The 15,305-nt window shown below is 53.0% G+C and overlaps 1 protein-coding gene across 1 annotated transcript in view; it reads left to right on the top strand.

Annotated features, from left to right (window-relative positions):
• Positions 1 to 15,305, top strand: part of DNAAF9 (dynein axonemal assembly factor 9) — a 1,049,036-nt gene that overhangs the window by 788,194 nt on the left and 245,537 nt on the right. The window contains exon 31 of the mRNA XM_085642690.1: positions 5,128 to 5,214. Coding sequence (XP_085498816.1) covers positions 5,128 to 5,214 — 87 coding nt within the window. The remainder of the gene's footprint in view (positions 1 to 5,127; positions 5,215 to 15,305) is intronic.

The following is a 15,305-nucleotide window of genomic DNA, read 5'->3' as shown; positions in this document are numbered from 1 at the left end:
CACAAGAAGGCGGTGAAGAAGCATTGTCGCTCTTCGCCTTCTCCCCGTCCGTCAGCCGTCGTAATGCGGGACCCAGAGCGTCGTTGCTCTCCGGCTCCTTCCTCGGAGCCTGCTGGGACAGCTTTGTGCTTCCCTCTCTTTCCCAGAGCTGGAGCGTCCCATGCCCAGCTTCGTCAGTGTTACGAAGTGCTGCACACCATCTTTGGGCAGCCTGACTCCGCAGGCACGCCTTCAGACCCCACGGACTCAGCTGGGGGCCCTGGGCCTTCTATTCTGGTGGCTCCGGCATCGCAGGATCCCCAAGGATCAAGGTCTGGATCCGGATCAGTGCCGGTTGACCTCATGGTACCTTCGCAACGCCAATTCCAGTGGCAACGCCCTGATGCTGGTTGTGCCCCCAACCGGTGTCGCCCCTAGCCTCACCCCTGATGTGGACACGGTGCCAGACCGACATCAAACCGACTACGGTACCGTCGCCTGAGGGTACTTTTGTACCGCTGTTCATCACTGGCGTGGAGGGTGAGGAGGACTGGGAGAAGTCTGTTGACCCTCTAGCAGACAAACTTGAGGAGCCAGACTGGCGAGAGGAGTTGGGTGATGTCAGTGGTCTGGATACCTCCCCAGACCTTGGTATGCTTTTTCCCCCTACCGTGGCTACAGAGGAGGGAGCTTTCTACGCTGTGGTGTTGCGTAGGTCGGCTGAGGCCGTGGGCCTTGAGCTTTCTATGGTGGCAGTCAGGACTAACCACCTGACTGAGGTGCTTCAGCCAGCAGCAGCCTCTTCGGAGCTCCTGCTGCCTTTTAATGAGTCCTCCTTCAGGGTACTTGGTCCAAGCCCAGCACATGGGCTCCTGTGGACAGGGTGATTGCCCGATGCCACCGCCCGGGCGACCCACTTTTCCTCTCCCAACACCCTACCCCTGAGTGCTTGGTGGTCCAAGCCTCCTCCTCAAAGGGCGTATTCTCTACTGCTCCCCCAGATAGGGAATTTAGGCAGCTGGACCATCATGGGAAGATGTTGTTTTCTTCTGCAAGCTTAGGTCTGCGGTCAGTGAACACCACATGTCTCATGGGCCGTTACACACACACGGTGTGGGATACGGTTGCACAAGTGCTGCCGCAGTGCCCGGAGGCGGCCCAGGCCGTGCCCACCCACGCTGTTGCTGAGGGTCGAGACGCAGCAAAGTTCACCATCCAGTGTGGGCTGGATACCGCCGAGTAGAACATTTCCACATCAGTAGCCCTGAGGCGCTACGCCTGCCTGAGCGTCTGGTTTCTCTGGGGATGTCCAATCTACCCTTGTGGACATGCCCTTTGATGGCCGTCGCCTGTTTGGTGGCAAGGCGGACAACGCGCTTAGGCATTTTAAGGACTCTAAGGCTACGGCCAGATCCTCGGCCTCGGAGCAACTTCTCGCCCCTTGCAGTCAGCCTTTCACCCCTTTCGTGGCTATGGAAGGGGGCGCCTCACTACATTCCACCCAGAGCTACAAGTCTGGGCAAGCTACCCAGCCTCTGCATGGCCGGGGACGTGGGACCCAGCATCGTGGATCTGGGGGCCAGCGGGTGGGCCAGTCGACCAAAGCCCTCCCTGCAGCAGCCTCCAAACTTTTCTTGTACGACCTTTCAGGGCCACCAGTTGCCAGTGAGCGGCAGGATCTGCCATCACCTCCCCCACTGGCACAACATCACGTTGGACAGGTGGGTTTTGCAGATAGTCCAAAGGGGCTACTCCCTCCCCTTCGAGACCACACCTCCCTCCATGCCACCAACACTCCATCGCATGTCGGAGGATCATTTGGCCCTTCTCCGCCAGGAAGTTACGGCTCTCCTGGCCAAGGGAGCTATCGAACGCGTCCCTGTGACAGAAGTAGGTCGTGGTTGCTACTCCCACTACTTGCCCAAGAAGAACATAGGCCTGTGTCCTATCTTAAACCTCAGGGATGTCAGTCGCTTCCTCCAGGAAGGAGAAGTTCAAGATGTGAACCTTGGCTCCGGTCTTGTCTGCCCTGGAGACTGCATGGTAGCGTTGGACTTGCAGGATGCTTACTTTCACATCCCCGTCTTGCCTGCCCACCGGCGTTACATACAGTTCACAGTAGACCACGAGCATTTCAGTTTACCATGCTCCCCTTTGGCCATACCAGGGCCCCTCGGGTGTTCACGAAAGTGATGGTTGTGGTCGCAGCTCATCTGCACAAATCAGGGGTTCCAGTCTTCCCCTGGCTCTACGACTGGCTGTTGAAGGCGGGGTCGCCCCATGTGTCGTCTCCCACCTCCAGACTATGGCTGACAATGTGCCGAATTCGCACCTGATTCCCTCCCAGAGTCTCTTTTCATCAGGGCGGTTCTCGACACAGCGCACTTTCGGGTCTATCCTCCCAAGCAGCGAGTCCGGGATATTCGGGCTATGATACCGATGTTTCAACCTCTATCCCGGATTTCGGTGAGAATGACCCTGAGGCTGCTGGGCCTTATGGCCTCCTGCATCCTGCTGGTGGATCATGACAGATGACATATGCAGGCTCTACAGTGGGACCTGAAGTTCCAGTGGGCGCAGCACCAGGGGAATCTTTCTGATGTCGTCCAGATCTTGAAGGGGACTGCAAGTGACTTGCAGTGGTGGCTCACGAACCAGGATTGGGTCAACGGCAAATCCTTCTCCCTTCCCCAACCAGAGTTCACAGTAGTGACGGATGCGTCACTCCTGGGATGAGGCGGCAATATGGGAGAGGTGGAGATCAGAGGCCTCTGTTCTCTGGTGGAGTCCCGGCTCCACATCAACCTTCTGGAGTTCCGGGCGATTCATCTTGCACTGAAGGCATTTCTTCCTTATGTCAAATAAAGAGTAGTGCAGGTGTTCACAGACCACACCACCGCCATGTGGTACTGCAACAAACAGGGCAGGGTGAGGTAGTAGACCATATATCAAGAGGCTCTTCGCCTTTGGACATGGCTGGAACATCAGGGCATATCTCTGGTGGTTCAACACCTGGCAGGTTCCCTGAACACCAGGACAGACGAACTCAGCCACCGGTGCATAATGGATCACGAATGGCGTCTTCACTCGGAGGTGGTGGAAGGTCTCTTTCTGTAGTGGGGAGAGCCTTGGTTAGATCTATTCGCCACCGAAGAGAACGTGCAATGTCAGCAGTTCTACATGTTTGAGTTTCCAATGCGGCTCTGGTTCGGCGACGCTTTTCGTCGCGAGTGAAGTTGCGGCCTCCTGTAAGCCTTTCTGTCTGTACCACTTCTGCCCAGAGTGCTGAAGAAGATCAAGCACGATCGGGCCCAAGTCATTCTTGTGGCTACGGACTGGGCATGAAGAGCTCTTGAGCATGGCCATCGATCCTCCGATCGGACTGCCTCTTCGGGAGGATCTTCTGTCGCAGCAGCAGAGGACGGATCTCCTCCCAAACCTGTCCAGTCTCCACCTCCTCTCGTGGAGATTGGGTGGCGACAGTTGACCGCTTTCGACCTTCCTCCTGAAGTCTGTAATGTCAAGTTGGCAGCCAGGCGTCCCTCTACTAACACTGTATACGCCTGTAGATGGAACAAATTTGTGGCATGATGCACAGTAAAGGCTGTGGATCCCCTTTCCTCCCTTCTTTCAGAGGTTCTCCTCTTCATTCTATCTTTGGCCCAGCAGGGCTTCGTTCTGGGCACGCTTAAAGGCTATCTTTCGGCCATTTCGGCATTTCTTCGCCTTCCTGATCAGTCTTCTCTTTTCAAGTCCCCTATTGTTAACAGATTTCTGAAGGGCATTAATCATCTCTTTCCTCCTTCTCCTTTCGTAATGCCCCGGAGGGACTTGAATCTTTCCTCACTTATCTTATGTGTGCTCCCTTATAGCCACTACATAATTGTCCTCTTCGCCTCCTTACTTTGAAGACTGCTTTCTTGCTTGTCATCACCTCTGCTTGCAGGGTGAGTGAGCTTCAATCCTTATCTTCCAGAACTCCCTTTCTTGCTGTCCATCCGGACAAAGGAGTCCTCTCTACTAGGCTCTTTTCTACCCAAAGTGGTTACCTCTTTCCACATAGGTCAGACCACCACATTGCCCACCTTCGCACCTTTCCAAAGAGGAGGAGAGACTCCACCATCTAGACCCAAAATGCGCTCCGTCTTTCTTCCTTGACCGCATTAAAAACTTCTGGGTGGACGATCAACGCTTCGTGGCTTATGTGGGTGCCAAGAAAGGTCGGGCAGTGCAAACACGTACCATCTCTCGATGGGTCGTCCTATGCATAAAGATCTGTTATTCTTTGGCTAAACAGGAACCTCCAGTAGGACTGCGCGTCCACTCTACCCGGGTGATGGCAGCTACTACTGCTTTGGGACGTGGAGTTCGCTGGTTGACATCTACCAGGCAACCACATGGGCATCCCTCCACATGTTTACTAAGCATTACTGCCTGGTTGCCAAGTCCGGAGAGAAGGCTTTTTCGGCTGTTCTGTTCTCCAGGACTTCCTGGTGTGTACTTAGTTCGCAGTCCCACCTCCGGGGTTGGTATTGCTGGGGTATCTATTCTAAGGTAAGGAATCTATAACTAATAGTCTCTTTCAGGTGAACAGGTTACTTACCTTCTTTAACGATGTATCTGTAAGAGACATATATTAGTTATAGATTCCTTACCGCCCACCCTCCCCGTTCTGCGAACTGGCTAGAGATAGCGACTCCCTGCAGGGCCCTAGTTTTGTGCACCAGTGGTTAGTGTCTTGCATGGCTCTGCGCTTCTGGCATGGAAAGTAATGTCAGAACTGACGTCAGTGTGCAGGGGCTGTGTCTAAGTAGACACCGGGATGTCATCCCGGCGTCCACGACGCCGACGACGGACGCAGAGTCGACCGACGCCACCTAGCGACCCACAGGGGTACTGCTAAGAAAAAGTTTCTCTGCATCCAGTTTGACGCCTGGGGGTGATTCTAAGGTAAGGATTCTATAACTAATATATGTCTCTTACAAATGCATCGTTACCGAAGGTAAGTAACTTGTACTTCATTTAGAAACCATGTTTTTATACTGTACTTTTATCATTTAATTATACTTCAGTGTTGTACTTGACCTATGTATGTCAATTTAGATAGGTCAGATACTTACTAATAATGTGTTTTCTACTATCTTCTAGGAATGATGACATTGATCTCATTTTGTCTGAAAACAGTTTCTCTAGCCCTCAGACAATGAAAGCGCGCTACTTAATGTGTCCTGGTTGGTAAGTGTGTTTATGGGGCTATTTCTAATAATTTTATTAGTTAATTTAGTTCACAGTTTTCAGTAACTTGAACACAGTTTCTGTTAATTGACTGGCATCATATGAATTCTTCTTTAATATGAATGTTGCTAATCACATAAGCACAGTTTGTTTTTGTTGATATCCATTTTTAACCTTCATATTATGGGAATAAGAGACTTCTCACTGCAGAATCCTCACCTTAGAATATTCCCCGGTGTCAGACAGTATCCAGAAAACTTCAAAGCACCCCATGCACTCTGGGAGGTGGTGCCTGCAACTTCTTGTTAGCGACATCTGTGCCGAATGTGACGTATAAGTGCCACCCATGCACGCGGACATCAGTTGCTTTCTTGACTCTTCGCACCTGCAGACATGGAGCAAGTGTCAAATTGTTTGTTTCCAGGGTGCAGATTTCTAGATAGGGATCTTTTTAGGAGCAGGAGTCTGTAGGAGGCTGGCTTAGTATATGGTGCACACTTATTTAAGTGAAGCACCTTGCACAAATAAAGACAACCCCTATGGTGATTTTAGTGGTCTTAGACAACCATCGAAAGCTCTCTAAGTGGTATCTGTGGAGAGCAGCCTTCAGGCTTAGTCCAGAAGGAGTGTTAGGCAGCATGTTTTACCAGAACTACTCTTATAGTGTAGGTCAAATGAAAAAGAACCACACAGTGTAGTTATAAAAATAGTTCTATTTATTATACACACTGGTATATCTCCTACCAGGAGATATCAACACAATACATTTCAAATGTAAACAGGTAAGTAAGCACAAATACACAGTGGTCTCCAGGGGGAGACCAAACCATATACTAAAGAGGTGGAATGTGAACTGTGACCCAAGTCAGGACTCAAAATACTTTATTGGTTTTCACAAGGAATACAGAAAGCTTAAACAGGTTAAGCATAAGTTATCCAAGGCAATGTTTTACATATGTAGTCATAAAGTGACGGTAATGCGCCTTTGTGGATGACATGAGACTAACCCAAGCGATCAGTGATAGGAGAAGAAAGAACAGGCAAGAGAAAGAAAAAAGCAGGGGAGAGAAGGGAAGGGAGAGGAGTGGCTAGTCGAGCTGTATCATCACTTTAGCAATTCTATGTTGGCACCAGGGCACCTGATCTTGGCAGGGTTTACATAGTATAACAGTCAAGTACATGTACCAATCAACCTTACACTTAAGCATCATTATACAGGTGGAACGACAGTAAATACACAGTATATGAATCCGTGGTAAACACTTTGTTCATGGAGGTTTAAAAGAGTCTAGAAAACGTGTCCAAAGAGTTCCACATCGTCCTGGATGACGGTTTCCATGGAGAGTTTTGTAAAGCTATGTTGTCTGCCCCTTTAAGATGGTTGATCCAGTTTATCCAGATTTTATAAGCTGTCTTGCTAGTGTCCTTCCAGTTAGCAAGAACCATTTTCACCGCAGAGGTTAGTAACAGATCTAGCAGATCTTTGTCAGAATCAGACCAAGTTTGTGCTTATACAAGCCGTGGGTAGATTGAAGGAGTCTCTGTCCATAGTACTTTTAAACAACCCAGTTATGAAAGCGAAGATTTTGTCCCAGAACGGTTTAGGTAAAGTACACTGGAAGATAAGATGGGCTAAGTCCCCCGTGTCTCGTTTACAGTCCCAGCATGTTGCGTCATCCTGGAGCCCTAATGTGAATAACCGGGCAGGGGTCCAGAATGCCTTGTGTATTAGCCAGGATTTGGTTTGGGAGAGAACAGGGGAGATCTTATTTCGTGATACGGATCTCCATTGTGAAGCCCATTCCTGTTGTTTTGGTGGATGTGGAGATAGTTGCCCCAAAACAATATAATCTTATCATTAAGTTTAGAGGTTCTTGGGCAGAGGAGTTTAAATATCTGCAAGACCTAGTGGCCCAGTTTAATATTCGTCACAAACAGAGTGATTGATGGATGGGCGGTGGATAATTTGGATTTTGTAAGCGCCGATCTGATTTTCAGGAAGTTGTAGAATTCAATGTCATCTAGGCTGTACCTCACTTGGAGGTCTGAAAATGTAACTGGGTATGTGGTGTTTTCTAGTTGATGAGGGAAGCAGATAACTTTCTTAATCCATGTGTCAGTGGTTAGGCTTTTGCCTTTGTTCAGTATCTTGCTATTGGCCCAGAGTGATTCCATTCTAGACCCTTTAATACTATTCTCCAGGTTTTTATCAACCCTTTTTGTGTTTTTAAAAATGGACTTGGAGGTATGTGGATATAGTCTATTTGTTGTTAGGAGTGCAAGGGAGCTTAGGTTATTAAGGATGGCTCTCTCTACTTCTAGCCAGACCGGGGTATAGCTGGAAGGTGATGTGATCCAGTATGATCCTTGTCTCGCCAGGAAAGCCCACTGATATAGTCTGAAATCCGCTAGGTTCACCCCTCCTAGTGTTTATTCCAGTCCTAATTTTTTTATACTAATCCTTACTTTCTTCCCGTGCCAGAGGAATTTAGAGATGAAGATATCTAGTTTGCGGTGGAAGTAGTCTGTGAGAAGGAGTAGTAGCATACTTATGAGGTAGTTAACTATTGGGGTGATCATCATTTTAATCCTTTCGATTCTTCCCCACCACGTAATGAATTTTGGGGACCAAGAGTCCAAGAGTTTCTTTATCTTTTCTAGTAATGTTTTCTCATTCTGGTGTAGGGAATCTATTAAGTTGCTACTAAATTCGATCCCTAAGTATTTGATATAGCCTGTTTGCCATGTTAGTCCCGACTCTCCCAGGATGTCCCTCGTGCAATGGATGTTTAATGGTTTGAGTTCTGATTTCTCTCTGTTGAGTTTGTACCCTGAAAAGCCGGAGTATCTTGTTATTGTATCCATCAGGGCAGCAATTGATGCCCTCGGTTGTTCTGTTATGATTAGTATGTCGTCTGCGTAGGCGGCAAATTTTATTTGGACGCCATTGATATCTACCCCCTTAACGTTAGAGTTTGATTTGATGTCCCAGATCAGGGGTTCCAATGCCAATAAAAATAAGGATGGATGTAGTGAGCAGCCCTGTCTAGTACCTTGTTGAACGTGAAGGGTTCAGAGAGCGAGCCATTAACGACGATACGGGCTGATGGGTTCCCATAAAGGGCGATAACCATACATATATAACCCTCACCTAGATTGAAAGATTGCATGAATCTTTCTAAAAAATCCCAGGAGACCCTATCAAATTCCTTCTTGGCGTCTGAGGTGATAGCTACTGCCGGTTCGGCTTTAATGGCAGCCTGCTCTATAATGTGGCACAGTAGACGGGTGTTATCGTTAGACATGCGTGTACGTAGGAAGCCAACTTGGGAGTTGCTTATTAGTTTTGGTAGGGCAGTGTTGAGTCTGATCGCTAAGATCTTAGCGTATGTTTTGCAGTCTGCGTTAATCGGGGATATAGGCCTATCGTTTTTCGGTGATAGTTGGTCCTTCCCCTCCTTCGGGATGACTATTATGTTAGCTTCCGACATAGTGTATGGCGTGATCCCCTTAGATGCTTAGTAATTAAAAACTTGTTTCATGGTTGGTTTTAGCTGGTTTAAGAAGGTCTTGTAGAAAGAGGCTGTAAACCAATCCGGGCCAGGGGCTTTGTTGTCTTTTAGAGCTTTGACTGCCATCTCAATCTTTGACTGCCATCTCAATCTCTGTGCAGCTAATTTCCTGTCCTAGCCTAATTTTTTCTTCTAAACTTAGTTGCGGCAGGCTGAGTTTTTTGAGGTATTTGGTACAGTCTTCTAAGTTTAGGGTCTGATCATTTTTATAGAGTTCCTGATAGAATTCTTTAAAGGTCCTAAGGATGTCTTTGTTTGGTATTGGTTTTATTGTTAGAGTCTTTGATGGATGAGATGACAAACTGGTTCTATTTGTGTTTGAGATAGGATGCAATTAGTTTCCCCGCTTTGTTAGCTTCGCTTAGATCTGATAGGGACTACTAGCCGCAGATTCCTTCACGTAGAATTATCCCCAGACGTTAGACTGGATCCGGCAACTTTTCTTGCCACAGCATTCCTGCACACCGGGGGCGGGGCGACATCACGCAACTCCGCCCTGGCGTCGTCCGCGTACGTGACGTCAGCGAGGTCACATAAGACCCGCCCCAGCACGCCCACGTCAGTTTTTTCCTTTTCCGCGTGCAACGCGGATTCGTTCCTTGCTACGGGCCTGTTTAGGGCCCCCCCTTGCTTCCATTTTTTTGGTGGAAATGTGTGCGAATGCCTTCGGCTTTAAAACTTGCACGTTTTGTGGGCGTCTTATGTCGGCGACGGACCCTCACCTCATTTGCATGTGGTGTTTGGGGGAGGATCACGGCACTTCAGATTGTGCGGCGTGCCAAAAGTTGAAGCCAAAGTCGCAGCGGGAGCGCCACACGAAACTTCTCTCGGCGCGTCTCTCCAGGTCGACGTCCTCTCCTCGGTCTGCTTCGGCGGATGGCTTCGGGTCCGACTAAGGTCGTCGTCCTCGCCTTTCTCCGATGTCACGTGAGCATCGCTCCCCGATGGGTAAGTGTCGCAGTTCGTCCCCAGGGGCTGGTCTTTGGCCTACCGGGGGCGTGGACTCTCCGCGTGTCGTCCTATCCACCGTTTCCCGGTGCTGGGGCGTCGAGAGTCCAGATGGAGACTGACACGGCGGCTTTGCAGGCCTCACTAGCGTCTCCTCCTCCTTCCCCATCTGGGGCGTCGGCAGATCCCTCACCCGCCGGTGGCTCCGGCCCCAACTGAGTCAGATCGAGGCTTTGAGGATGTGATGCTGTTGGGGTGCGGCTCTTCTGGGGCACCTCCTTCAGGCCACGGTGTGTCTGCCTCGCCGCAAACTCCTGCGGGGGTCCCTGCGGTGTCGTGGGAGGTCGCCGGGGCTCGGGTCGCAGCCCTGGGCCCCTTAGCAGGATGGTCCTGTCTAAGGCCGAGGTGACGCCGCTACGGCGCCGGCAGCAGCTGGACCGTGCGGAGCCACAGGGTTGGGTGGATTCTCCTCGTCCCGCTCTGGGTTGAGGCCGAGGACGGACCCCTCGTCCCTCTCCGGGCCCGTCTCATACCTCCTCACAGGCGGCTGCCTCGTTGGAGGATGTGTCGGAGGTTGTCGTCGTCCCTGGCGCCGCCACAGGGGTTGCCGGGCAATCTTCGCCTCCTTCTGGGCCGCTGCTGGCGGAGGACTTCGGGCCCCTCCCCGGGCCCGTCTTGTTCCCTTACGCAGGTGGTTGCCTCCAGCTCTACTCCGGTCCCCGCTGCGGAGTGACTTGGATGTCCCGGTGACGCCAGATGACACCGATGTCCTGCCTCAAGTGGCAGACTCTACGGCTCCGCGCAGGGGTCGTTCCGCGGATTCGTCTTCGGACGCTCCTTCTCTGGAGGCAGGCTGCATTTTGGTATCGTCGTCCCCGGAGACTGGTCGCCGTGTGGTGTCCTTTTCACCTGCGTCGAAGGGTGGCTCCCCGCCCATCCTGAGGCAGAGGTGTTTGTCGGAAGAGCGTCAGGTCCCTCATTCTTCGGCTCCTCCTGACTTCCAGGTCTGGCCCTTGCCCGCCCCGCTTGGCCTCGGGGACGGCCGCCTTAGTTTGCAGCCGTCGCCCTTTGGAGGAGCTGCTTTCTCCACCGCGGAGCCCTACGGTGCGGCCTTCGTTCATGCGGTGTCCACGGCAGTGGGCATCCTACACATGGGTGACCCGGTGGCTCACTTTCCGGCGGACCATCTGTCTGTTGGAGGTCCTCCACCAGGGCTCTGGTGGGTGGGAAATCTTGCTTCCCTTTGAAGGTTCGCTCCTTTCTGCCTTGACGGGGTCTTGGAGGCGTCCTACCTCCGGGGACCCAGTGCCTCCGCATCTTCTGCATCGGCACCTTCCCACGCCGCGTGACCCGACATGCCTGTCCATTTACCCCTCAGCCGCCAGCCCCCTTTTGCGGACTGCTTTTCCCTCCCTGCTGCCCCTGTTGGCTCCGCCCCCCAGAGAGGCCCGCAGGCTGGACACTTGGGGACGCAACATTTTCGCCTCAACCAGCACGGCCCTGCGGGCCCTTAACACTTTGTGTGTGCTGGCTAGGGCCTCCTCCTGTTTGTGGGACTCGGCTGAGTCTCTGGGGTCTGCAGCGTCCCAGGAGTCTGCTCAGGTGGATTTGCGGCATCATGCCTTGGACGGCCGGGAGCTTGCGGCGTTTTATTCTCCGCTCCTCTCTGGACGTCTCTAAGGCGCTGGGCCAGACCATGGCTTCCTCAGTTGCTCTCCATCGCCATGCTTGGCTTCGGGACGGCGTCTTCCCTCAAAATATTCGGGAGAGGCTCAATGATCTCCGTTTGATGGCAGTCTGTTGTTCCATGCCCCGGCCGACTCTGCCATCCAGAGGCTCTTGGCAGGGCTCCGTTCTCCTCCTCCTCCTCCTCCTCCTCCACCCCCTCCTCAGTGACTTCTGAGTTAGAGTTGCTTCTGGGCCTTTTCGGCTCGCTGTTCTGGTTGTGGAGTATGTTTTTCTGGCCATTTACATCCTTCCTTGGGACTTTGGCATTGTTGGCTGCTGGACAGCCCTTTTGTTGTGTGTGAGTTCTGCAGGAGTTGTTGTGCAGACTTGGCCCTGAGATTGGGCCTTCTGCTTTGCTTAGGTTGCTATCAAGCCTGCGCTGGGGGGTACTTATTTTCCCCGTGGTTCTCTTGTTTCTTCCTCTGCTGCGGAAGTTCTTCCAAAGAGGGTTCCCCTGTCTTGGGACTTTGCGTGCCCTTTGCGGGGTATGGTGGCTGTTATATGGCTTGCGCTCTGCAGGGGGATTCTGGTCGCCTTCGGGTACCTGTTCTCCATGCTGTTTACGTAGGTTGCTTTGGCTTCCTGCGGTCGTGTGCGCGGCCCTTCGTAGTGGTGGCCCGGGCCTCTCCTCCTCTCCCTGCTCCCGTTCTGTGGTCTGGGGTGTCCCTGTGTCCTCCCTTGCCAGGCGTTGCCTGCTCGGCCTTCCTGGGGCCTCGGGCTGTTCTTCTTGCTTCTGGCCTTGACTGCCGGCGTTGTTCTGGCTGGTAGGCTGCTCTCCATCTGGAGTGGGATCGCCTTCTTCTCCCTAGTTTCCTTGGGCTCCCTAGGCTTCTTCTTCTTCTTCTTCCATCTTCCTGTCTTGGCATCCGTCGATGTCTATGCTGCCTTGTGGGGGAGTGAGGTTCTTTGGCCTCTCAGCCCTTGTCCTTGGCTCCTTTGCAATGTGTATGAGCATCTTCAGCCTTCTTTCTCTCCTACATCCCCTTGGGGTCGGTGGGGTTCTGCTTGTGGTCCTTTGGCCTGGCAGGGGCGAGGTTCTACCTGGTCCTCAGATCTGGTCCCCTGTGGGGCCCTCTGTTCTGCATTGGCTGGTGGGGTCCTTTCGCAGACCCTCCTTCCCAGGGGGTATTGCTAGGGTATCTATTCTACGTGAAGGAATTTGCGGCTAGTAGTCTCTATCAGATGTACGAGTTACTTACCTTCGGTAACGATGTATCTGGTAGAGACGATTCTAGCCGCAGATTCCTTCACGGCCCGCCCTTCCTCCCCTATTCTGCGAGGACCCTTGGGTTGGTCTAAGGTACTCGCCTCCCGGTGGGGGGCTGTGTCTCCTGTGAGTGCCTTCCTGGTTCTTGACGGGTGGCTCTGTCTGGGGGCGGTTCATTCCTCCCTTGGTTCTTTGGAGGATGGGGTTCCGGTGCCCTGCTGCTCTGCTTACTCCACGTTTGAGGGGATTGCTTCGCTCCCTGTCCTCCCTCGCCTCCCTTCCTTCCATGGCTATCCTCTGCTTAAGGGTCATCTGGCTAGGTCTTTCCCTTGTCCCTTGTGGGTGGTTGCCCTCTAGGTTGTGGTGGCTTAGAGGTTTGTTGTCTCTGTCTTGGGACTGGTCCCATTCCTTGCTCAGGATGGAGGGGATGGGTTTACTACATGTGCCCTGACTTTTATGCGTGTTCTTTGCCTCCGGGGCGCAGGGATGGGAGGTTGTCTATTTCTGGCAGGGTGCCTGCGCGTGTTCTTCTTTCTTCTTTGCCTACCCTTGGATTCTGCGGTGTTGGCACTACTCTGATGGTGGTGTTAGTCACCGTTTCTTTCCAATTTTTCTGCTCTTCGCACACTGTTCCCATGCTTCCAGTTTTTTATCTGGTGGTTCCGCATTGTGATGCAGAAAAGTTCTCCGAAGAAAACTGACGTGGGCGCGCCGGGGCGGGTCTTATGTGACCTCGCTGACGTCACGTACGCGGACGACGCCCGGGCGAAGTCACGTGGTGTCGCCCCGCCCCCGGCGCGCAGGTATGCTGTGGCAAAAACGTTTCCGGATCCAGTCTCACGCCTGGGGATAATTCTACGTGAAGGAATCTGCGGCTAGAATCATCTCTACCAGATACATCATTACCGAAGGTATGTAACTCGTACGTTACTACTTGTGTAACGATATATCTGTATGAGACATTAGGTAGTGATATATTCCTTACCGCCCCACCCATCCTCCCCGTTCTGCGAACTGATTTCTAGGGTCAAGGTCATGCCTTTCAGGGCCCTAGTTTCATGGCACCAGTGGTAAGTTTCTTGCATGGGTCTGCGTTCCTGGCGCCAAAAGTCGTGTACAGAACTGACGTCAGTGCGCATGGGTGGCACCTAAGTAGTCTCAGTGACGTCACCTCAGCGCATACGACACCAGCGACCGACGCGGAGCCGCACGACGCCACCTACTGACGTGCAGGGATACTGCTAACGAAAAAACTTTCTGGATTCAGTCTGACGCCTGGAGGTATTCGAAGGTAAGGAATCTATCAGTAACTAATGTCTCTTACAGATATATCGTTACACAAGTAGTAACTTGTGCACAAGGCCCAACCAGAGGGGGAGGTTGTCTTGCCCCTCAGCTTGACTGGATTATTACATATGTATCTGAAAGAAACAACGTTAGTTAGATTCCTCACCTTAGAATAACCCCAGGCGTCAGACTGGATCCGGAAGATTTTTCGTCAGCAATACCCCTTGCGCGTCGCTAGGCGTCGTCTGCGGCTCCGCGTCCGTCATCGGCGTCGTGCGACGGAATGACGTCATCGGAGTACTTAGACGCCGCCCTCGCGCGCTGACGTCAGTTCTTATTTTTTCCGCGCCAGTAAGCGCAGATCCGGGAGAGCTACCCCTTTAGTCATTTTTTGACTAACTTTTTCGATCCTTTTTGATCTTGTCTCGACTTCGGTGCCGGTAGGATGCCTGGCTTTAAAGCCTGTGCTGACTGTAGCCGCTTGATGTCGGTTACGGACCATCACCGCCGGTGCCTTTACTGCTTGGGCCTCGACCACGACGCAGAATCGTGTTCGGACTGCAAGGCCCTGACCTCGAAGGCTAGACGGGAGCGGTCCCGTAAGCTTCTCGAGATTCGCCACTCGGCTCCGCGAGCCTCTCGATCCCGGTCCAGGAGGAGGTCCAAGGATCGGTCGCGGAGCCGCAGCCGACGCCACCATCGGTCGTCGGGATCCAAGTCTTCGGGTAAGTCGAAGCATTCCAAGAAGTCCAAGAGGCGACACCGCTCTTCGGACTCCCCTCGCCGGTCGCGCGACTCGGCCGAGGGTCAGGGTGGTTCCACCCCCGCGGCTCCGGCGGAGCCGCAGGCGCCGCGCAAGTCCCCATACCCACCGGTCCCTGGGACTGACGCGACGCCGGCGGAAGTCAGTGCCTTCCTCTCGGCCATGAGGAGCCTGGCTCCGCCGTCGACGCCCGCTGGCGTGCCTTCGGGCCCCGCGGACCCGACTGGGCTGCCTTGCCTGCCGGCGGCTCCAGCCCCGGCGCCGTTGACGGCTCCGGCCTCGACGCCGCAAGCGCCCGAGGGACCCGTTCCTGAGTCCCCGCCGACGCCGGTCGACCTCGTCACGCCTCCTCCGCCGGCGTCGACACCGGTACCACCCCCGACGCCGACGCTGACTCCGCTCGACGTCGAGCCCCAGTTCAGTCCCGCTCCGGGCCCGGCGCCGATACGGCGTCGAAGGACGCCGCGTTCGGCGCCGCTGGAGACACATTTTGTCTACCGCCCGGCTCCGCTCCTTCCTCCTGTATACCAGGAATCGGATGATGGGGACCACTGGGAGGGATCCGAGGATCCTATGGCCGCTCAGG

This window comes from Triturus cristatus, chromosome 2_2, assembly GCF_964204655.1.
Source record: "Triturus cristatus chromosome 2_2, aTriCri1.1, whole genome shotgun sequence".
NCBI classification, from domain to species: domain Eukaryota; kingdom Metazoa; phylum Chordata; class Amphibia; order Caudata; family Salamandridae; genus Triturus; species Triturus cristatus.
The sequence above is the reverse complement of the archived record's forward strand: the minus strand, read 5'-3'. Positions and strand labels throughout refer to the sequence as shown.